General features: G+C 37.3%; 1 protein-coding gene across 1 annotated transcript in view; it reads left to right on the forward strand.

The window, feature by feature from the left end:
- The window catches only part of tafa4b (TAFA chemokine like family member 4b), a 36,176-nt gene that overhangs the window by 7,321 nt on the left and 3,148 nt on the right, over positions 1-25,707 (forward strand). The window contains exons 2-3 of the mRNA XM_055221787.1: positions 3,979-4,134; positions 19,203-19,327. Coding sequence (XP_055077762.1) covers positions 3,979-4,134; positions 19,203-19,327 — 281 coding nt within the window. The remainder of the gene's footprint in view (positions 1-3,978; positions 4,135-19,202; positions 19,328-25,707) is intronic.

The raw sequence follows: 25,707 nt of genomic DNA on the forward strand, positions 1-25,707 counted from the left end.
AAAAAATTCATATTTGCCTTAAAGCAAATGACAATACCATCAGGGAAACCATAAGAGACATAGCCATTATTGCGGATTTTGTGGTTCCTCTTAGTGCACATATAATTGCTGAAATAAATACACAGTCACTCGCTCAGAAAATAAACTAATCTCTTAAAATGATTTTATATTGTACATTTTAACTAATATTTTGTGATTTCCACATGAGAAAAGTGATCTACATTAATTTTCTCTTCTTCTGCTACATGTTAAGATAAGATGAGCCTTTACTGTCTCCAAATTCAACTGACTGAGAGCTACACAAACCACACACACAACTGCCCGTGTTATCAATGACACAGATAAAATCCATTTGAAACTTAAAACTTTGAAGAATACTCTGTTCCAACTTGAGTACAGGACATCTGGTGAAAAAAAAAAAACATGTTTTCAGCTTGTCAGTGTTCATTTATTCATTATTTTGTACAGACAAAATTAAACCATCTCACATTCCCACAGTTTGTGTTATCCACAAAGACAGGCTCTCTCCTTCCATATGTTCTGCCAGGGCCTGTTTTATCTCCACCACACTCATGCACCTAATTATCATTGCACCGACAACAGCGGCAAAGACAGAAAAGTTTAGGTTAAACTATGCTTTATACAGCGTGTGTCCTTGTGTCCTATTACTGTCAAGCTAGTGTTATAATTAAGGCCGTGACAGCCCCCGGAGAGGAGTGATCACCGCATTAGGTCCTACGTGTGTGTTCGGGCCTGTCAGCGGCTCCACAAATACTCTAAATATCCTGGCACCTGTAATGAATGACTTACACACCAGGAGAAGGGCTGCGAGAAAGAGCTCCTCCTCTTTCTGCAGAGATGTGTCCTAATAATATACTTTACACCTTGTGAAATATCAACTTTTATGTTTTTCTGAGATGAGAGATGCCAGTGTATTTGTACTAAGGTTTATTTGTTCAGCCTTATGTCAAAGTCCACAGGGTTACTAATCCAACCAGATCTGTAAGCTTAAAGCCAGAGTGTGTAACTTTTAGCCAAAAAATGGACTGCAATAATAGCATGTTTTAGTTTTTTTTTTTTTTTTGTTTGTTTGTTTTTTTTTACATTTTGGTTGTTTATGCGTTGAAATATTTGCACTTGAAATACTAAAACATGCATGCTTACTCCGAGTGGGCTTGCATCTCCACAAACCTGACTCTTATTTGCAGGGATCCAGGTTTTTGAGTCCCGATACCGATATCATTACTTTGCCTATTCCCAAAATTAACCAATACCAGTGTAGGGAAAAAAATGACATTTATTTCCTAAAAAACACAGCTCACTTATTACACAAAACTGTTATTTCTCCTTCAAATAATTACAGAACCACTTTGAATGAATAAGTTATTAGACAATCTAGGCCAAAATCAGACTGTAAATAGTGTTATTACATCCAATTAACGGCGAAAGCATGGAGCCGATACTCAATCCAGCCAGTTTTTCAGTATCACCACTAGTATTCAATGCCAGTATTGGTATTGGTTCGTCGATATTTGGTCTCCTGCTTGTTTCCATGAAAATGTTGTTGCTTTGGCTATAATCTTCCACACTAGGCCATGAAATTTCTATCTCCAAGGAGAATGTTCTAATGTATGGTCTTAACTTTCCATGTAATTAATCCTGCAGGTGACGTGCAACCTCCAAAAATGTTACATCATGATACTGATAGGAGAGAAACAAACAAGAAAAAAAAAAACAACAGCTCTCAGGTATGGTTGTTAATTCAGTGATTAACATGCGTGCGTTCAGGGCTGTCAGCGGCTGCACAGATACTGTAAATATCCTGGCACACATAATGAATGACTTACACGCCAGGAAAAGAGCTGCAGAGATGTGTCCTATTAATATACTTTACACTCCATCAACTCAGCAATATTCTTTCATCTTACTAATACATGATAATGTACATTTTATTTATGTAGCGCCTTGAAAACACACCACATCAATACTGTGTCTAAACTAGGACTCAACCCACAACTAAACCAGGACTAGGAATAAACCGGAACGAGACCAGGTCTAGACTAGGACTAAACCAGAACAAGACCGGGACTAAATTGGGTTTAGAGCAGGACTACACCAAGACTAAACCAGGATTAAACCAGAACTAAAGCAGAAGTAGACTGAGACGAAATCGGGACTAGACCAGGACCAAACAAGGACTAGACCAGGACTAGACCTCAACTAAATTGGGACTAGACCAGGACCAAACAAGAACTAGACCAGGACTAGACCTCAACTAAATTGGGACTAGACCAGGACCAAACAAGAACTAGACCGTGACTAAATCGGGACTAGACCAGGACTAGACTAGGACTAGACCAGGACTAAACCAGAACTAGGCCGGGACAAAATCGGGTTTAGAGCAGGTCTACACCAGGGCTAAACCAGGATTAACCAGAACTAAAGCAGAAGTAGACCGAGACGAAATCGGGACTAGACCAGGACCAAACAAGGACTAGACCAGGACTAGACCACAACTAAATTGGGACTAGACCAAGACTAGACCAGGACCAAACAAGGACTAGACCACGACTAAATCGAGACTAGACCAGGACTAGACTAGGACTAGACCAGGACTAGACTAGGACTAGACCAGGACTAGACTAGGACTAGACCAGGACTAGACTGGGACTAGACCAGGACTACACCAAGACTAAACCAGGATCAAACCAGGATTAAACCAGAACTAAGCTGCAACTACATCAGGACTAGACCAGGACTAAACCAGAACTAGGCCGGGACAAAATCGGGTTTAGAGCAGACCAAGACTAAACCAGGACTAAACCAGGTCTAAACCAGGTCTAAACCAGAAGTAGACCGAAACTAAATTGGGACTAGACCAGGACTAGACGAGGACTAGACCAGAACTAGACCACGATTAAATTGGGACTAGACCAGGACTAGACTAGGAGTAGACAAGGACTAGACTGGGACTAGACCAGGACTACACCAAGACTAAACCAGGTTTAAATCAGGACTAAACCAGAACTAGATTGCAACTAAATCGTGACTAGACCAGGACTAGACTAGGACTAGAACCAGACCAAATCAAGTTTAAAAACCTTAATTTTTGACTGTTTTCAAGGCCATTTCCTTCTACTTGCTGTTCTTTATTTCCTCTCAAACTCCTGTGCGTACCATCGAGGCATCGCTCACATCAATCCCCTCACTGTTTCTGAGCGCCATCCAAGAGAAAACGTCTTGATTTCCCATGCCCTGCTCCTCTTGTGTGGTTTTACAACGACGACAGACGAGGAGCGTGTGTGACAAAGTTAATGAGGGCACTGGGCTCACAATGAAAGCAAGAGAGCTGCTAAAGACTTGTTTTCTTGTGAATCAAAGACGCCGGGCCCGGAATAAACCAAAGACTCTATACAAGTGTAAATAATTCAGCCGAGTGAGTTTATCCTCCTCCCGGTGGCTGCTGTGCTAGATATTTGCCTATTTGTCAAAGCGATTTGTTTGAATTTTAAACCCAGGAGAATAATCATCAAAACAGCACCCAGGCGCTCTGAAAACGTTTCTTGTTAAAGAGCCTGTACCAGATTTTTTTTCCATGTATTTGAGCAAAATGTGTCTTGCCCCAGTACAGATATATTGTGTAAGCAGCTCAAAATAAGTCCACTGTGTACTCTCTGCATCTAATTATACTGCATATTATTGTCTGATAATTAGGAAGTGCACGGTTAGTAAGTTAGTTGTTTTTAGCATTTCCGTGACTGCAAAATGCTGCTATGGTTATAAAAAGCTTATAAACTCATTGCAGTGAATAATTTAGATGCTCAGAATGAATAATATAAGGTCAAGTGAGGAATAAGTTTGGACCACTGCAAACCATTTAAAATGAACTAGTTCTGCTTTTCTGTAAAAATCAGGTACGGTGCGTTTAATCCTTTTCCTCCTCTCTGTGTCTCTGTGTCTCTGTGTTGTGTGTTGCAGTTGCTTACCAGGTGAAGCAGGGCACATGTGAAGTGGTGGCAGTGCATCGCTGCTGTAATAAGAACAAGATTGAAGAGCGCTCCCAGACGGTCAAGTGCTCGTGCTTCCCGGGACAGGTTGCTGGCACCACCAGAGCCAGGCCCTCCTGTGTGGAAGGTAAAACTCACACTGTGGATGTTTATGGTGTGAGTGTGTGTGTGAATATGAGCAGGAAGGCAGCCCAAATACTACTGCTGGAATAAACTAATTTAGTAGTCAGGTAGTAATTGATTAATTAATCTTTTTTTTTTATTAGTTGACTAGTTGACCAGTAGGTCCCCCAATAAATGTAGTCCTCTACATAATGTGTATGTGTTTCTCTGTAGTCAAGCTTATTCATGCTGACTAAAGGCTTTTAGAGGGAGAATATTTAAGAATAAGATGTGCTATTAATAAAAGAAAAATAATGTATTCTTTTTTGACATATTGATTTAATAATGCTGCTGTCTTAGTTATAAAACATCTTTTAGCTTGTGTTTTAGACTAGAGTCTGTAAAAAGTGTGTTTTTTACTGTATATTGCTGATATACATTATTATTCAGTCTCAATCAAAGACATACATTTATACTGTTTAAAAAAAGGTTCACAATTTTAGGCTGACCAATAACTATATGAACTATATTACACATTACTAAAAGGTAATACTATGCTAGAGTATGCCAGCATACTTTACTCTTTTGCATGTGCTTTTCATTCAAGTCAGCACCATGGACAGCAACAACATGCCTCTGCCAAAAATGAAATTCTTATTTATTAAGCAATATTAATGAACTTCACCTGATAGATGGAGTAAAAGATACATGCTATAACATATTCATTCATTCTTATATTTGTATTTAGAGCTATAGTCAGACAGTAGACATCCCCTCATGCAGCGGGTAATGTTACCTGAAGGTCCTAGACATTGCAGCAGCAGATAATCAGAGGAGCCCAGTGTGTGGTGCTCTGTCTCACTCCCCTGTGTCTTATGAATGAACACATGACATCTGTCCACACCACACAGGAAAGGCACATCATACTTTATAGAGGTTGTTTTATTTGTAACAGATTTTTTTTTAATATCATGTCTAGACAGAATTTGTAAATACAGAACAGGTGGTGATGGACTGTTAAACTTTTATAAGATTCAAAGATAAGGGCAGTAGTTTTGGAACAAATTTTATTATCACATCTAGAAGAAATCATTAAAAATATTTGAAAATATATTGAAAACAAATCTTAATGAAAAAGTAAAAGTTTTCATTGTGGTATTTTAGGACTTCCTCATTCATTGCATCAACCTATAGGCAATTGGTATATCAAAATAAAAGTAAAGAGAACATTTTCAGTGTGCAGTCAGTGGGCTTGAGTCAAGTAGTCATAGAGGGGGCCTACCAGTAGTGTTCTTGGATGCTTGTTAGAATTTCAGTAATTACTGGTACTTTCCGTGGTACTTACTGCCGTTTGTACTGGTAATTACTGGTACTTTCTCTCTCTAAAACCTTCAAATCAGGCTAGAAATCTAGGGGTAACAATGGACTCAGACTTGAACTTTAACAGCCACATCAAATCAATAACATCTGCAGCTTTTTACCACCTAAAACATTGAAAAATCAAAGGTATACTGTCAAAGCCAGACTTAGAGAGACTTATCCATGCATTTGTCTCCAGTAGGTTAGACTACTGTAACGTCCTGCTCACTGGCCTCTCCAAACGAGCGTTAACACAGCTGCAGTACATCCAGAACGCTGCTGCTCAGGTTCTGACTAGAACCAGGAAGTACGAGCACATAAGTCCTGTGCTCAGGTCTCTGCACTGGCTTCCTGTAGCTCAGAGAATAAACTTTAAAGCAGCTCTGCTTATGTATAAGTCTCCCCATTGCCTAGGTCCAAAGTACATCTTCCACATGTTAGTGCCATATGAACCATCTCACACTCTGAGGACTTCAGGGACCGGCCTCCTGCTGGTGCCCAGAGTCAGGACTAAACATGGGGAATCAGCGTTTCAGTTTTATGCAGCAAAAACTTGGAACAGTCTTCCTGAAGATGTGAGACAGGACTCTACTTTGACAATATTTAAATCCAGGCTGTTTAGCTGTGCATACGACTGAAAGGTTTTTATTCTGCACTCTTCTCCTTTAATGGTAATTAAAGAAACATGGACCGACAGACTTTTATTAGACATAGTAAAGTGACAGGAAAGTATTTGAGAAGTGACAGGAAAGTTTTGTAAAGTAATGGGAAAGTTCTCAAACTGAGCAAGACAGTGTTTAAAGAGTGCGAGAAAGAGTTTTTAAAGGGTGCAAACGAGTGGGTGAGAGAGTTGCAGATTGGGTGATTATTTATGTTTTGATTTGTGTGATTTGAATGTCTTTCTTATTCTGTAAAGCACTTTGAATTACCTTGTGTACGAATTGTGCTATACACATAAACTTGCCTTGCCTTGCCCTGCCTTTCCGTGGTACTTACTGCTGTTTGTACCGGTAATTACCGTAACAGTTACCAGTGAGACCGGACTGTATTTTAAAGCGAGACATTATGGTAGTTGTGCTGGTAATTACTGGTATTTTCTGTAATACTTACTACATTTTGTACCGGTAAGTATTAAAATAGTTACCACTGAGACCAGACTGTATTTTAAAGCAAGACATTATGGTAGTTGCACTAGTAATTACTGAATCTTTCCGTAGTACTTACTACTGTTTGTACTGGTAATTACTGGTACTTTCTGTAGTACTTACTGCTGTTTGTACCGGTAATTACTGGTACTTTCCGTGGTACTTACTGCTGTTTGTAGTGGTAATTACTGGTACTTTCCGTAGTACTTACTACTGTTTGTACTGTTAATTACCATAGCAGTTACCAGTGAGACCGGACTGTATTTTAAAGCGAGACATTACAGTAGTTGCACTGGTAATTACTGGTATTTTCTGTAGTACTTACTGCTGTTTGTAGAGGTAATTACTTCTTATAGAAATGTGGTCGTTCTTGCATTTGTGAATTAGTTGGATTTTTAACTTAAATGGGAAAAAAATCCTGGTTATTTTGCTTTCTTGAAATTGAATATATTTCAAGGACATGTAAAACTGGATACTTTGGAGCCACAGATGCACTTTAATAATCTGGTGACAAACATTTATACTCACACCTGCTCCTGTTTTAATGTTTTAAATAGACATATGTACTCATTTGGTTTATTTGGTTTTTTTTTTTTAAGTTTTTAGTTGTAGTCTGAGTTCTCTCATTGGGCTCTCCCTGTGTAAATTAAATTAAATTGCATGGTAATAGTGATATTTTTCTGACTTTTTTTCTGACCTAGGTTCATATTATTACTAAGAAACTCCTAAAAACTTTCCCGATCATTCAAAGTCTTCATGCTGAGTTAGGAGTAATCGTAATACTATGAAGTCCCAGATGTATCTTTTCCAATCTGTAGTTAATTCCCATAGCTACACTTTCAGTTATCATAGCAATTACACCCTACATACTGCTGCTATAAAGGTAAACACTGCCTCTAAATTCCAAATCTGTGAGACGTTGCTGTTCTTACATTTGACCAGTAGAAGGCACTTTCACATTGTGCCATAAACACATCAGCTCTTTTCATTGTTGCACTATTTCCCCTCAAGAGAATCAACTCATTTTGTTGTTTAACCCTGTGATAAAATAAATGATGGAAACAGTTGTTAGATAATGATCCAATTAGTCAACCATGGCAGAGATGACTGTTTTTGTAATAGAGTTTTGGGAGGAATAGGTAACTGGGTGAAAAGTTTTAAACCTTTTCAGATAGGAGTTTAGCTTTTTATTTAAGTAAGTATAAACAAACTTTGACTTAGAATTGCATAATATATATTGTTGTAATTATCACGATGCAAATTCTTCCCTGGTTTATGTTTTATAATGAAGTTTCTACACATACAACTGTACACCAACTCATGTAATAGACCATCTTATATTATGTCAAAGCCACTATACCATCTGCGCTGTATTTCCTTACCATTCCCATTGTTTATCCTAGTTACCACTTATTTTTTGTTATTGTAATGTGAATTCTACGGTGCCAAAGTAATTTCCCTTGTGGACCAATAAAAGCTGTCTAAGTCTAATCACAAAGGCATGCCGCTTGAAAGTGCTGTTAGCCACAAGATAAATAGAAAGTTTCTTTGTGGACCCAATGTCTAATAATAATACGTTGCAATATTTACAGAAAGTTTGCAGTTCCTCATTAAAGTTCTTCATAAACACTATGTCATTTTCTGGATTTCGCACACCACCTGCCTGATTCCATGGAAAAAGAAAGTTCAAACCCTACTTTTCTTATCACATTCTCCACAGAGATAATATTTTTTGCCAAAATTATAGCCAAAGGAACAACATTTACATGGATACAAGCAGGTACAGGCTCAAAAAAGGCCAAAAACGAATCAGGTTTGTGGAGATGCAAGCCTGCTCAGAGTAAGGAGCAATTTTTCAGTGCAATAAAACCAACCAACATATATTTATTGTACTGTATATTCTCTTTCGTGACTAAAAAGTTACATACTGAAGCTTTAGCTACAGCCACCTCCACATGTTATTATTATTATTATTTCAGTGTTGTCATGTCATATTTGTCTCTCATCTGTTCTTCTCACCTCCTCTTGTGCCCTGATCCACAGCACTTTCTCCATGAGCCTCATCTCACACACACATGCACGCACGTATACACACATACACACATGTACGCACACGTAAACTATTCACCTTTTAGACTGGGGCTCATACTGCAGACAGGATACTGCTCTCACTGAATGGTCTTTGTAAGCATCAGTGTAAATGGACTCATCATGAATAGACACGAAAAAGAGGAAAATGGCAGCAGAATTTGAGTGTGTTATGATCAGAGGCTGTTTATTCTCACTTTATTAAATCCTATGTTTTTCTAGTAAGCTAATGTTTATCCTATCGGACTATAGCGGCGTTTAAGAGGTTATCACACTGTCAGTGCTAGTGTGAAATGCTTGATGACTAAATCCCATTACGCAGAGTAAAATTGACAGGGTGACTACGTGTTTGTGTCGGTGAAGTTAGTTGTTATATTCATTTAAGTAGTAAAATAGTTCCAGATTCAACATGGAAAACAGTCCCAAGCCTGGAAAAATTGAAATCACTCTGGTAAAGATAACCCCTGTGACATTTAAAGGTATAGTAGTACATTTTTCTCAAACATTTCATCAACATTTTACCTATTTGTGTCTTAAACAATGATGTGAACGTGCCAAATCAAATATACATTGTACACTCACTACTTCAGAGAGTGAATTCTGGGATTTCACGTGGTACTTGGTTAAAGCATTGGCAACCCAGGCTTAGCTGTGAATTTAAACCAGTAAATTAAGTACTGTACATGTATTTTTCATTACTACTACTGAAGCATTGACTCATTTATTAGTAATGTTTTGGGATTCATGTTTTAAAAGCCAGTGTACATTAGATGAGTGGCTTTGTTCCAGGTTTTGTAGGGTGCAACAAGCTCCCGTATCAATTAGAAATGAGAACAGAGTTTAACAAAAACTGTAATCTCAAGTGAAATGTAATAACTGCACAAACACTGTATGCAAATTATAATGCATTGTTTTTGGTTTAGTTTTCTCCTACGCCAACTATCCAGATTATTTTTAGCTTTAGAATTCAGGAGGTAGTCTGACTTTTAAAAAAATATTGATCTTTGCTACAAATTATTTATACAAATCTTTAAATTCTATACAATCAAAGAGCTGTGATAGCTGTGTTTTTTAATGTTTTATTCAAAGCAGATGGTGGTTGCTTTGGTATGTTAATTTGGTGAACATTATTAATCATTTCAGAACATGCATAACTTGCTGATGTTCACCATGTGTGATATCCCGTTCTGCTATGTCCCTGTCGTTGGTAGCATTTTGAGCAATAGCTTAGGACGTGTATAAGCTTTTCTCCGACAGGTTTTTGAGCAGAGCGCGTTGTTGTGTTCTGGTCATGCGTAGCTGGGTGTGCTGCCACGCTGAGGTAAGCCTGAGCAGCAGAGACACACTGTATTAGTAAATCAGCGTGGAAGGAGATGGATGGCCCTCTCCCTGTGCGCCCGCTCTACTGAGACTAGCCAGTGGAACAATGCCTCCAGGAGGAACCTTGTGTGTGTGCATGTGTGTGTGGACTTTATATTGACCCAAACAGAAATGACCTGGGGTAGGGGTAGTGGTCAAGTGGTCATTCTTACAGTTGAATGAGTCTATTCTGGAAGGGGTTCAATAAAATTGTCCCCTAGAAGGTTTTATTTGTATTCTGGGTAGTTCTGAGATGTTGAGGTTTAAAGTTCGGAGCACTCATAGAGCACAATCGAATCGAGAAATGTTGTTTTGCTTATATAAAGAAAATGACCCAACCCTACAATACTTATACCTTAGTAACATAGCTTAAAAGGCATATTGTGGACATTTTCTTGGAGACAAGCAGGTGGTGGACCCTCCAACTTTTCCTCTAGAAAAGTTACAAGGCATATAAAATTGTGAAATATCAAATGGTGACGGGTTATTCTGGAAAAATTATGTCATAATTGATTAATTTTCTGTTCAATATAGACAGAATTGAAATTGTTCAGTCCCATCCCTTGTCATTAATGTTTTGCAAATAAATTCTATCTTAGTATAATTTGGGTTTAGCGGGGAAAATCTGTATTTATAGACCTTTAATTTAACAACTATTTTTCTTTAGTATTAAAACTAGTGTGGGTAGTGAAACTTCATACTTCTACTATATACTATCATAGTAACAGTACAGAATTATACAATTTTTACCTTAGAAGAAGTCCTCCCTTGTAAGTGTTATTGCCTTGCCTGGAGTGCTCCACATGTATTCCTCTTCTATTTATTCAAATACTGGCGTGTTTTACCTGCGTTCTTATTCTTAAAGGGGTCACCATGCTGCAGATCTGACCTGTAACTTGGCCTGGTGGCATCATCTGCGTCCATGGAGACAAATCCAGGAAAAGCAATAATATCTCTTAGGGGACAAGCAGGTGGTGGACTCTCCACCAGAAATGTTGTACCGGGACATGTCTATGCATTTACTGTAATCTAGACAACAGGTATATAAAAATAGACACTGTTATTGATTGGGTTATCATCACAACATGTCTCTAGACAATTTGGCAAACATGGAATTTGGAAGGATACTGTTTCTAGAGAAACAGAAACATTTTACTTAAAGAACTCCACAATGTGTAGTATTATATTATCCTACGTATGGTCTGGTAAATCTCTTAAAAACATGTTTAGTTTATGCAGTGTTAACAGGCTGATTTTTATTTTTGCACACATAGTTAACACTGCACAAAGTAATGTGAGATTGTGTGGAATAAGCTCAAAATGTGGTGTTGCTTCTAATTATAAACTACATAGCTGTGGTGAAGAGGAACACAATAACTTCATGCATCAAGTGTTAATTGGCAACAGTCAGGTTGTTCTCACTATTAACATAATTGTGTCTGTTTAGTCACATACCTTGAAAAACAGTTTAAATTACTCTGTGATGGAGGTGCAGTTTTCAATATGGCCACTTGATGTCACAAACATTACAAAGACTACGCAGAGGAGAGCAGCAGCAATCGTTACAGTCCAGTCAAATATAGAGCTACTAAAAGCATTTGTGGGCGTTTCTCTGTCTAATGCTTGTCAAACTGATCATCTGTTCTATGTTGAAGCAGGTTTATGGCTCATTGGTCTTTGATGACCCCAAGTATAATGTTGTTAAGAAGTTAGCAAAACAATGCTTCAAAATCAATAAGGTGTGGAGGCTATCAAGCATTGTTATAGTCACAGGGAGGGCTTTGAATGCACTACAATTACTCTACTGGTATTAGAGTAAAGTACTGTCGAAATCAGTACGCAGATACTAAGTGATGCTAAAACTAGTATTGAAACTACACACTCATTTGAACAAGACATCAGCACAGGAAACAAATAAATAGGACAAAATGTTTTAGTTTTCGAATGTGATCTAGATTTCTTGATGATATTGACTTTATGGAGGTGGCATGATTCCATGGAAATAGAAAGTTAAATCCATAGTACAGAATCTTTTCCCTTGGAGATAGAAAGGTTTTATGCCATATGGAACATTTCAGCAAAAGGAGCAACATTTCTGTGCAACCAAGAAGGAACAGGCCCTCCTTCAGAGTCAGGTTTGTGGAGATGCAAGCCTGCTGACAGTAAGGATGCATATTTTTCTTCATTTTTCATTGCAATAAACACTGAAAAAACATGCTTTTATTATCATCATTTATAAAGGATTGAGCCTGAAATTATACTACGGAGACAACACAAACTGGCATCATGTGTATCTTTTCTATATTACAGAAAATGCAATTAACTTGTGGAGTCAAGCAACCACGCGTGATGCATTCAGTTTTCAAAAATGCATTGTAAAACTCAACACAACACAGACTGCTTGGGGAAAATCAAGCCCTAGATCATTTAAGTTTTGCATCTATAATAATAAGACCAACTTTCTGTCCTTATTACTGTGTAGTTTGGGATTTACCTGACTGCATTTACACAAATAACCTCACTCTTACAAACCAATTACTTTTATTTCATTGATTTTCAGATGCAATACAAAGTGTTATCCCAAGTCTCTGAACAGACTGTAGGTTATAAGTTTAAACAATGTGAAACTCAGAGCAACCTTGAAGGAAGACATTTTGAGAGTTCAGTGTTATGAGCCGATTGTAATAACAAGCTCACCACAGCTGTAAACCTTTTTAATGAACACGCTGTGCCACTGGATCATAAATTGACAAAAAGATCAATGTAATTATGAAGGGCATAAGTATAAAGCATAATTCTTCATTTATTTTTCTACGCTCCTCCTGAATGTAACATGTAACAGTGGGGAATACTAGAGGATATAGAGACAAGTCAGGAAGTGCAAGATTATAATCAATCTACACCTTTGATATAGTGTTAGTAAGTAATAAACCTTACCAACTCAGAGTTTAAAATTAGATTTTAGTCTGCACTGCTGCTACATAGAATCACCTGCTGAGTGAAAACTGTGATTATTATTTTACAGGCTTGTTCCTTAAAACTGATGTTGCTCATATGGCAGTAAAAGAATGTAAGTAAAAAAATAAAATAAAATACTAGAACAAAAGCTGAAAGAGTAGTAAACTAATGTGCTGAAACAACTATCTGGTGTATATGTAATTGTAATAACAAACCGTGCAGACATCTGAACCAAACAAACAGTAAACGGAAAAAAACCCCAAAACATATTTAAACTTGTTACTTATTGAGTGAGGAGAATGTAAAGATAAGTTGGAATATTATTAAACCCTAATAAAAGTAGACATTACACCCAAAAAGCAGAAATTACACCCAACAACTATGAAATTACACCCAAAACTATGAAATTACACCCAAAAACTATGTTAGTCAAGGTAATGTAACTCATTCCTACTGTTTAGGTCAGATGCATAGCGTGTTTACCAATTGTGTAATAAATACATTTGTTTGTAGGAGAAGAAGAAAGACCTTTTTGGACCTTCTGCTGTTTTGTCACTATTAGTATTTAAGAAAGTGTTTAAAAGACACTACTTGTAATGTAGTTTAGACTAATACAATTATCATCATTCCACAAGCACAATGTTCCATACCATAAAATCAAGAAAACTTAGCTTTTTTGATCTTTAAGTCTGCATGTTTGAGAAGATAATTTGTTCAAATATGGCGATTGATCTAACTATTGCTATTATCCAAGGTTTAAAGAACAGTATATGTGCTTTGTATAGTCTCAGGGAGAAGATGGAACCTCTTACCAACACTGACAGAAACAAACAGACTAGGAAAGGACATGATTCACACATTGGTGATCGCAGTGCTTACATTCTACCATTGTTGCTAAAGGTGCACTATGTAACTTTTCTGCTGGAGGGTCCACCACCACTTGTCTCCATTGTCTCCACACTACAGAATTTTACACTCTACAGAATTTTGCATGTACATTTATTTATTTATACCCTTTTTTATCATTAAACATGCATTCTTACTCTGTGTCACATCTCCACAGATCTGACCCGTAACCTGGCCTGGTGGCGTTACCTCTTTTAATCCATAGAGACAGACATATTGTATAACATTCCAGGCCAAGTCATAACATCTCAAAGCAGAAGAAGCATCTTAAACTTTCAGTCCCAAGTGTATGTGGACTTTTGCTTTCACTTTTGCACTTTTTATTTAACTAGCACGGATTATGTAACGTCCACTGCAGACTGTAGAGGATACTGGAGTTATCCTAGGACAACTCTGTGTGCTTGTCCTTTCTGCACCTGGCTCTCCCTCTTTGCTTTTAGTAGGCCACCACCGTTAATGATGGCCCTAAAGGTTGACGCACTCCGAACGGTCCCAGCCACAGTCTAAGCACCCTTTTCACCCTTTTACGACGCGCCCTCTGAGTTATGGGTGACACCGCAAGCCGTGTCAGGTGCTTGGGTGTCACGTGAGGGGCTGTAACTTGATCAAGGCAGTCCCGGGCTGTGACCACTAGCTGTAAATAAGTCCCTCTATGGCTGCTAACACTATAATGGTGGCATTAACGAGAATTACACAGCCACTGGTTTTAAAGGGCCTGAGCGCGTGCATCATAACAGCTCTCAATATTACACTCCTCCGTGGCTGCGAGCGCTTTATCCACGCTGTCTTCTCCCTTCTCCCTTTATGTGGAGCCTATTTTCCACTCGGCTTCAAATCGCTCCCCATTTTTCCACGTTGTATTTTTGTTCCTTTAGCTCATCCACTCTTGCTGATAGTCATCTAAAACGCTCAATTCGGACACTACAAAGATGTGTTTTTTTCACTCCCCTCCTTATTCTGCTGTTTTTCAGATGTTTGGTGTCACATGTAAACACTTTTTGCATCATACGTTTTAACATCAGTGTGGTATTGATCGTCACCAGAGATCAAGTTTTCAGTAATGAAGCTTGAAGACCTGGCTACGTTTTTCTTCATGCTTTATTCATGCTTTATTAACGGAACTCTATGTAATTTGACCTATGTGTCCCCAGATACATCATGTTCAAATCATATATAGATTTTCTTAATGCTGATGTATTCTCAGTTAACATCCAATCAGAAAGCAGAACAAGTCTTATTTGGGTTGCCAGTTTCAATGCTGAAATCCAGTTATTTTAAACCTAAAAGGATTCTCTCTGATATGAATCATCACTACCTAAACCTCAGCACCTGCACCCAATGGTTATTGAGTGCTAGTGCAGCCTCTGCAGCTCAGTGAGTGAATTCTGGAGGTTCTGAGCTTTCAAATTGTCCTGTCCATATACTGAGAAAAAAAATTAAAATACTCTGTGTACTCCGTTTGCATGTTTAAGTACTGGCAACTCAGGTTTAGGTGTGACTTTAGTACAGTGGTCCCTCGTTTATCGCGGGGGTTATGTTCTAAAAATAACCTGCAATAGGCGAAATCCACGAAGTAGACAACTTTATTTTTTACAATTATATATGTTTTAAGGCTGTAAAACCCCTCACGACACACTTTTTTACATATTTCTCAGACAGGCATTAACATTTTCTCACATTTCTCTCTCAAAGTTCAAACCTTCATAGAAAAAAATAAAGTACAGTATTATAGAAACCAAAGATCCATAGATTTCTCAAACATTTGTTTGAGAAATAAAAATATAAAGGTTTTCCTATACTGTAAATAAAAATGATAGCTTTTGAGAAATACTGCAAGAATTTTAATGATCAACCTACGAGGTTGGACACATAAGAAATTATTAATAGTGACTCACTCGACCGCCACCCTGTCAGTGCAGAACGTTTCATCGACATTGTGGGTTTTGTCGGGGAGAAAACCTGCAAACATACAGCACTTCAGAGTCACACTGTGATCCAACATTTATGTAAATTTGGCTGAACACATTCTGTACTGTACAGGAGACACGGCACAGAGGAGACTGATGGACAATGGTCTACAGTCCCTTAGCCAATCAGGACACAGAACACAATGCACGTTCATATGCTGTAAAAAAAAGCATGTAAAATTGCATGAAAAAAATCCGTGAAACAGTGAAACCGCGAAAGGCGAACCACATTATAGTGAGGGACAACTGTACTTTTTTTTTTTTTTTACTGTAAGGCTACATACTCTTCCTTTAAGGCTGATTAAGGTGTAGTATGAAGTGTAACCAGGTTTTCTTGTGAACATCTGTATACTGAGATTTGTCCTTTTATCCTCTCCCCTACACCCTCAGAGGAGCAAGAAAAGTAAATTAAGTTATTCTCCGCTGCCTCCTGTCTAGACGGCGGGTCAGTTGATCTATGAGATTTGAGTGTCAACTGTGAGACGTGGGGTTTAAGTCTAGATTAAGGATTGAAGCTACAGAGTTGTAAAAGACGATTTATCCTGTTGGAACACTGTAGACAATTGCTACTTATTCTTGTAATTGAGTGGCAATCTCAGTAGACATGTCGCTTCAAAATCCCTTTTATTGAGTTCACACCAGGAGTCAAATAGTGTCAGAGCCTCATTTGGAAAGATAATGCCTAGTCTCTTGAACTAATATTTTGTTGAGTAGCAAATTATTTCAGTAACCTTGGATTAAGAAGGTATTGTCATTGGTGCATGTCTGAAAAGTACAACATAATGTGATAACCCATAATAATCCATACTCCATAATGTGGAAACTATGTGGATGTGATTCATAGAGAGTTAGAAGATGTGTGAAAATCTGTGAAAGTTACATGTACTTAGTTAATTATGATAGTTGCAGCATTCTTTCTTGTACAAGTTCAAATAATATTGCAATATCTTGTACCGCTAAAACGTATCAGCCATTACTTGTACAAATAACCAGTCACTACCAACATGCTTATTACTTTTTAGTTCATTGACAATGTTTTTCTACCTATAAGTTTGCTTTTTTCTTGTATAAAATATACAAGACAGTATTTTTTCTTTTTAAAGTGCATATAACAGACTCAACTTCCCATTTCACTAAACCATACCTTACTTTTAAGATTTTTACATTAGTTTTTCTTACAGTTTATAATGTTACTCATTGGTTGGACATGGACAGCAGGTCTGACAGGCGCAGAGGTAATTTCAGAAACCATTTTTGTGAACAAAGGCTAAACCGTGTGTAATTTACCTGATGTAATGACGTGAAGAATAAAACACCTGTATTTTTTGTAAATAAATATTCAAACTCTAAACTCTTAAAACAATGTGTCCCTACAGGGTGTAATTACCCCTGTAGTTTGATGGAATTTTGTGTATTGAGATATGAACTCAACTTCCCAATAATGTAATGTAATGTAATGTTCAACCTATTAATTTCAGCTTTTTCTTTTTTTTTTTTTTTTTTTTCCACTCGACTAATGTAAAACCATGATAAATATTCACCACAGGTACTATACCACCAGACAAAGTACTTAAAAAATAAATTCATGAAACAACAATTCTCATCCAAAATATATTCCTTGCCCTCTCTTTGAAAGGGGACAGTGCAGTTTCTTAGAACGCATGATTAAACATGAGTAAAGAAAAGCCAGGGAGGCTGTTTTGCATGTTTGGTCCCCTGGTTGAATATTCTTCAAAGAAAATGACTAATACTGCCTTGGTTTTACAACACAATCTCCCAAGCTTCATGTCTCCAATATCTCCGTTAATTCTTGCTTGCCTGACTCAAGCAGGATTTAAGATCTCATGTCGAGGGATCATAATAATCTGATTAAAATGAAAAAGGTAACCGTTATACAATTAGACTGCAGTGAACACCACATTCATCACATTAAAGATAAAACTGTGCTGAGATAAACATCACTATGAGCAGAAGCACATTGTTGCTGTCCGTGGTGCTGATGTGAATGTGTTTCGTCTCCATGGGGATGTTGTTGCTTTGTCTGAAATGCTCCATGGTATGGCATTAAACTTATAGCAGAAACATTGAGTCAATTACAGGTCTTTTTATTACTCAAACATACCTTTAGAAATATGCATCCTTACTTGCAGCGGAGTCGCCTTTCCACAGATCTGACTGGTAACTTGCTCTGGTGACATCACCTGTCTGTTTCTCTGGAGATCGATACAGTGGGTGTCATACTGTGGAACATTCCAGACAAAGCAATAACATCTCCGCAGAGAAAAGCAAGTGACCAGAAAGTTACTTAGCTTAAAGAGCCCAAAATACACTGTTGTCTGGTCTATGTTATAATGTTGTTTCCTCATCAAAAACAGACCTGGTGATGTGTTTTTGTTTCATTCACATATATGTAACACACAATATGTAGCACAGAAACAGAAAACACTTGACGTCATGTGGTAATACACGGGGGTGCTGCACTGTTTTACCTCCACACACCTTCACTACAATCATTTGGGTAAGTTCCATCCTGGAATTGCCAAACTCTACTGAATTAAAGGCTGTTAACTTTTAAACTACCGCTTCATGACATCACAAGGTGAAACAGGGTATTTTGAGCTTTGGAGATGTAGACAGACTAATAATAAAGGGTTACTTTTACCTTTAAAAATCAGTGTTATTCATCTCTGTTTCATCAGACATTATCGTAAAAGGAGGTTGGAGATACTATGGAGAATAGGAGAGAGGTTAAGGTCAAGTCCACAGCAGAAACAGACATAGAGCCTGAATTCAGTCTAGTGGCGCTGTCCATGGTGCTGATATGGCTATTTGATGGAAAAAAGTAGTTTGGATATGAATGTGTGAGATATATATAAAACAAAATGATTATATTGCATATGTTATTTTACAAAACAAAGATTATTGCTAGGGGTGAACAATATTGAAAAAAAAAATCTCATTTTCTCTACATTAGCTCAATAATAATATTCAGACAATATTTAACTGTGCATCAGGAATGTGCTAAAATGTGCCTGTAAATAGGTTCAAGTATTCCACAAAACGTGAATAGACCATACAATTAACCACAAATAGCTATAGTCTATAAAGTTATAGCTATAAAGTCATAGTCTTATTTGGAACATTTCAATAAAATGTCCTAATGTTCCCAGCTCTTTTTTGTTGTCATTTTTAATAGTTTTATTTATAGACAATGTGTAATATTCTAATTCTGAATATTTCCAGAACAACAACTGTGATGAGCCTATTGTAAAATATGTGATCATTTTATTGTGCTTTTGTTTCTCTGGTAGCCTCCATCGTAGCTCAGAAGTGGTGGTGCCAGATGGAGCCGTGCATGGAGGGCGAGGAGTGTAAAGTCCTGCCCGATCTGACTGGCTGGTCCTGCAGCACTGGCAACAAGGTCAAGACCACCAAGGTGAGACCAATCGACCAATACTGTTCACCAAGTGCACCTCAGGGATCAAATGACCTTTAGATAGGAACTGAAACATCTCATCTTTAGGCCTTTCCAAAGTAATGCAACTACATTACAAACACACTCAGCTGTTACAGGAGAGCTATAAAGTATATACTGTAAAGTGCAAGTGAGTGTTTGAGATTGGACATTTTTTACATGTCTGTGATATTTAACAGACATTAGCAGTAAAATAAAAACAAAAAATCAAATTAACCTCCTAAGACCACATTTTTTTGTCTAGGCCACAATGAAAATTTTCAGAAGAACTGCATAAAAGAACAGCAACAATGCAAAAATGTTCAATTTAGAATCTTTTAAGACTTTAGAATGTTTATAATATATATATTTTTTTTTTTTTGTAAAAGCACATGTCTTGCTGCACCTGTCAGCAGCACTTCACATGAGACACATTGTTCCAAGAGGCACAATTGTTGTTTCTCGTTTTGTTTTTGCATTCAGAACAAATGTTGCTGTGTTCAGGCACTTAATAGTTTTTGCAAATCATTATTCAAATGTTTTATCAAAGTGATTAAAACCTCCACATAAGAGGACATTGGTTTTACACCACTTTTCTCAGAAACTACATCATGTAAAAAGATAATTCTTTGTATTTACACTCATCAGGTCCCAATCAGCCCAAATAACAAAGAGAAATTAATAAAGCATGTCATGCAAGAGCTCAGGTCTTAAGAGGTTAAAATAAAAAATAATAATAATAATAATTATATATATATATATATATATATATATATGATCAGATATATTTTTGGTGTATATTTTAGCAATCAAACACTAATTGAATAAATTGAAGGAATTTGTTTAATACCATACTGTGGCACTTTCCCAGCAAAGCAATATAATTTCGAGCCTCTACCAGATATGCTACATCGTACACCTTTGATTTCACTACCGAACATAATTGTAGACATAGTATAAAGTCTAACCATTATGTTTAACGTGTTTATTCACCTCGTTGAATAAAGCACATATCTTTCCCCTACAATATAAACAGAAGTACTTCACATGGTCACTACTCTAAATGAATTCCTCCTGAGTCTGCTTTGTTCACACCTCTGAATGTGAGCAGTAAACAAACATTCAGCTCGACAACTCTTACATTTGTCGTTCACACTTAGAATAGCTCCATTTAAAAGTGCAGAGCAGGCAAACAACCTCTGATGTAACGGACAAGGACTCATTGACTCATCAATATGTCTGGAGAAATTCAGTCACCAAAGTCCTTTCTGTGATGTATTAACTGAAATGAGCTGAATGAGAAGTAGCCACTCAAGGGACTGGCAGACACATAGACGGTGCTTGATGCTTTGTTGTTTTGTGAGCAGATTTTATAAAACTATAGTGTTCATTGTATACACTCATTTAGTGTTTGATAAGGTTTATTTGACTTCAATTTAGATATGAATGAATTTATTTTTATATATATTTTTTACTATTTGTGTAATTGTATTATAATTACTTTCCCCTTATTCATTTTTACCTTGTTTTACAAGGGAATGGGATTGATATATGGGTAAAAATCCTTCATAGTCGTACTAGTTTAGTTGGCCAGTGCTAATGTTATGTCTTGATCTGTATTTGAGTCCTGTTGCACTGTGGATTCGGTCATAGTTTAGCCTAGTTTAGTCTATCAGTACTAGTTTAGACTGGTAATACACACAACATAAACTGACATTTATATATCTATCATATTTGGGAAACCGGTCTTGCTTCTGACTGGTCACATTCATCAATCATTGCCCTCTCAAAATGACTTTTCCTTAATGTCAGAAGTCAGGCTAACTTGTTGGGAAAAGTTAATCCGGCTAGCACATTCAATCACAAATGGAAAAACACTTCTGACATGATTTGTAAAGCCAGAAGGTCATTTTAATTGAGAATATAAAACATCTCACGCACTTACGACTGTTTAATTAAAGTCACATATAAACACTTCCTTGATCAGTGTAAATGATATGTTCATTTACACTTTATTTGTTTTAACTCAGGCACTTGTGAGCGGCAAATATTGTGGGACTGCGCAGGTGCCATTGATGTACAGGTGATATATAAAGGAACAACAGTTGTGAAGGAAGAGTAATTCCTCCAGAGATGGCATAACAGCACAACATCTGTCGCATTCATTAGGACACATTATGGCGGGGGCCTTCCTCGGAGTTCTACAATTAACAGTCATAATTAAATTGGCGAGTGGGATCGGCTGAGGAGGAGCCTGGGCGCTGTTTGGCTTTGCAGTGGAATTAATGGGACTCCTTGGAACAATTACCCCATCTCGTTCTCCTTGTTTTTCTCCCCATCGGTTTGTCAACTCGAGGGTGCAGCGATGGCGTGCGTCAGTGGACATTAATTGTGCATTGTCAGGTGCTTTGGGATCAGGGTGTAGTTACTTAGAGACTCGGTGGCAGCAGATGTCATGGAGGATAGTTGCAGTGGATGCGCCCATCTCCTGGCAACGGTTCCCGCGGCCTTGCCCCCCCTGACACTGGGTTTTTCTGTGCATCGCTCCTTTATGTGTTTGTGTAGCGTCTTCTCTCTCTGACCGCGACTCGCATTCACCGCCTCTGCGTCTCATTCAACTGAAGACGATCCGGAGAGATGTCTGTCTTCTGCTTGTGTATTCACTCCCACACACGGCGTAGGAGTGTAGAGGAATGCATAGACTGAGCATTCGAGCACAATGTTACTGTATAGAGTTAATATTGCTGTTTTTGGTGTTGCAGTTAGCTTCAGGTTTTGCTTGTTAGGGAAGTGTCACAAATCATTATCGGTACAATGTGGAGAATGGATTACTAAAGATCTGTAATCAAGTGTTTGGTATAACTGGTGATCGTATTTCGTTAAAGTAAAGTCGTCAAAACCCAAAAACTAATAAATACTAGAACTAGTATTTTTTTATTTTAATAGATTCTATTGTTGCTATGACGTGTCTGGTCACAGCAACATCACATGACCACTCTGACGAAGGCCGTTTAGAGTCAAAACTGGATAACTGTATTGACTTTATCAGAACTAGTATAATGATAACACACTATATACACACTATATTAGAAACCATGTGACCATTTTAGTGACCAAATTTTCTGATTATATAAATTGCACACTTTTGCCATTTAAAGGTGCTGTAGCTGATTTTTTACTTAAAAACGTGAAATAATATACAATAAAATACTTTCTAATTAGATGCAGACAGCATGCACTGGTCTTATTTTGACCTCAAAGGCTTCTTATATAATATATCTGCAGTGGGACAAGACACATTTAATTAGTGATTATCTCTGCCTGTATTACTGCTGCTGCAAAGAGAAGGAAAAAAACTTCAGGTTGTGATGTCTAAGAATGATTTTTGTTTGAGAAACTTAAAAAAAAAAAAAAACACCTTTAAAATATATTGAATTCTTTTATTTTTAACCTGTGGACACTGAACTACAGCATAAAAGTATAATTCACTCTCACTTTTGTTCAAAATCACAATTAGTACAGTACATGTAGTACATATTCAAATACTATATAGGCCTATGGTTTGATGAATCTGAACTCAGCCCGAAGTCAGTCCTCTATCCAAATGCCACTCATATTTGTCTTGTACTAATGCAATGACCTATTTCACTTTTTTGTGTGTTTCAGGTGACACGATAGCAACAGAGTCCTCCAACCACGAAGACGTCTAATCTTAAACATATTTATTCTATGATGGATACACATTTAAAGACATGAACTGCTTTAGGGCTATTCACAAGTTCACTATAGGACAATATGTACTCACCATCAACTGTGGACATACTCACTGCATCTTTCCTATGCCGTGAGGGACCAGTGGACATCCAGGGTACAACGGAACATCTCCCAATCGTGGAACCAATGTGAGCTGATTAAGACTGGTCAACTGCAAACATGGATTAAGCATTTTAAAGTATATAGTAAAGCATTTATGGATGAGTGTGCTTCTAGGGCTGCAGTACAACATCCCCGGCTGTCTGTATGTAGTGCTTAGAATGGAAGCGACATGAGCAAATTGAAAGAGGTAGCAGCTCATAACTAGCAAATAGCAAATTAGCATCAAATTGCTCTTGTGGGTCAAGTCACTATCACAATGAGACTGTATACTGGCATTGTTTTGCAGTTCTCATTAGGAATTGCAATGTAGGAACATAACTGCATATTAAAGATTCATGTGAGATATTTGCACTAGTTACAAAAGAAGTGTTTTTATTCTGCCCATTTCTTTGCTGTGGATGTAACATGAAATTAAATCAAAACAAGCTTTTTTGTAAAATGTTTGAGACTTGAGGAATGTTTAAATTAGGGTGCAGTTTATCACGTCTTATTTTAGTTTAGAAAACCAAAACAGTAGGGCTGCACGATTGTGGTAACATTCTGTTTGCTCTGCCGTTGCATTAGGATTTTAATGGTTGTTGTTTGTTTTTTTTTTTGGTTTTTTTAAATTAAAGAACAGATATGATGCCAAATTGACCTTTATTGACCTTTTAACCATTGATGTCTCCTCATAAAAACATACCTGGACTTGCATTTTGCTTCTTTCATCCTTATTTCATTACTCTGTTAGTCCAGAGTTGTCTTCTCTGAGCACTCAAAAATGGTCCATTCACGCTTTGCCCAGATTGTTGTGTCATAGGTAAAAATATTTTCCACAGCTTTAAGTTCACAAACCACCACCAAAATATGTGATCAAAAATAATGTGTGGCTTCATCAGCAAACCACTTATGGAGCCTAAGGTATTTTTTTATTTCCCATTTAGAGTAACTACACTTTAAATAGCCTTAATTCTTTAACTCTAAGTAGCTACTAAGACCCGAACCCTTTTTTATTTTATTTTATAGCAAATCAAGTCTCTGTTCATGATTTATTTAGACTAATTAAGGCGTAATTGTTAAAACATGAACTGCTTGCACTAATCATATGAGTAGTATAAGAAAAATTTCAATTCTGTCAACTGGACAAAACGTTATTTGAGTGAACTTCGGTTTCCTTGTGTCGTTTCAACTGACTTGCGGCTATGAAGTTGTTAATCCTTTGAAATATTTCACTCAAATAACTCTTTATCCAGTTGGTAGAATAGAATTGTTCTTTTACAATGGATCATACTTGGACAACTGAGAGATTACACACATCTAATACAAGATTCAGAACTTGTCTAAAGTACAGGGTTAGCTGACATAACAAGACATTTTGCAGAACATGTTTTTTTTTTTTTTTTTTAATAGCCTTAGCGAATTGTGACTTTTCAAATTACGATTTTGATTTGATTGTGATTAATCTTGCAGCCCTACAGTGCTGGCTTCAAAATGGCACCTCTTTGATCAAGTCCTGACAATGTGTTCCCGCTTTGAATACATAAAATTTGCTCCATGAAGAGAAGTTGTTGCTGCTTTATTCTCCCGTTACCAACTGTTTCCAAATCAGTAAATACAGCCTTTTAACTTTCTTCACAGCAATACAGTATGTTTATATGCACACAACGCCCATTGATTTCCTCACAGACTCCTCCACATCAATGCTAGGCTGAAATACGCAGTAGTAATTGCCACAGATAATGGTGGTTCAACATGTTATTTTTCCTACAGAGCTCGATCATTATACTGAGCGGAGTACAATAACGCAGCTCCCCAAACATCTCTCAATTATCACGGCCCATTCTCGCTCACACTCCCACTATTCTGCTCCTCCTTATTTTCCAACACAATATCAGTCACATAAAAGATGGCGCACTTCCAAGAGCGGTCTTCATCTTTAAATTTCCGAAACTATATTTCTCAATATGACACAGTGAACACTTTGTAAGATCATTTAGTAAGTGTAAAGGTTTACGGGAATAAAAGAAAGTGTTGTCTCAAGGTAAACTATGGATATATTCTCTGCGCTGGGACTTATAGGTCACTGTTAATATTACTTTGAAGTGCTTCTCATAATTTGAGTGTAGAACTACAGATCGTGTACAATTTGTAGTTTGACACTACAGATTGTGAAAAGGGGGTCTGCCTCCTGCTTGTATGCATAGATTAGTTATTGCTGTGCCTGGAATATTCCACAGTATGACATTATGGCAACATATTCTCTTACACATATGTATACAAAATTTTGCCTGAAATAGTAAACGTGAGGCAAGTTGGACATTGTGGTGGGACATAATGTGGGAGTTATAATAAATTCAAGTTCACAGATAAACATTGCTTTAAAACTTAATCATTTTCTATGTTTAGCCCTTAAACACATTAAAAAAGTGTGGAATAGTAAGAGATCACTTGCTTGCGATCCAGAATACACACTTCTCAAACACTCACACTGAAGATGTGAGTCTGAT

The sequence above is a fragment of the Periophthalmus magnuspinnatus genome, chromosome 5, assembly GCF_009829125.3.
Source record: "Periophthalmus magnuspinnatus isolate fPerMag1 chromosome 5, fPerMag1.2.pri, whole genome shotgun sequence".
Lineage (NCBI taxonomy): Eukaryota > Metazoa > Chordata > Actinopteri > Gobiiformes > Gobiidae > Periophthalmus > Periophthalmus magnuspinnatus.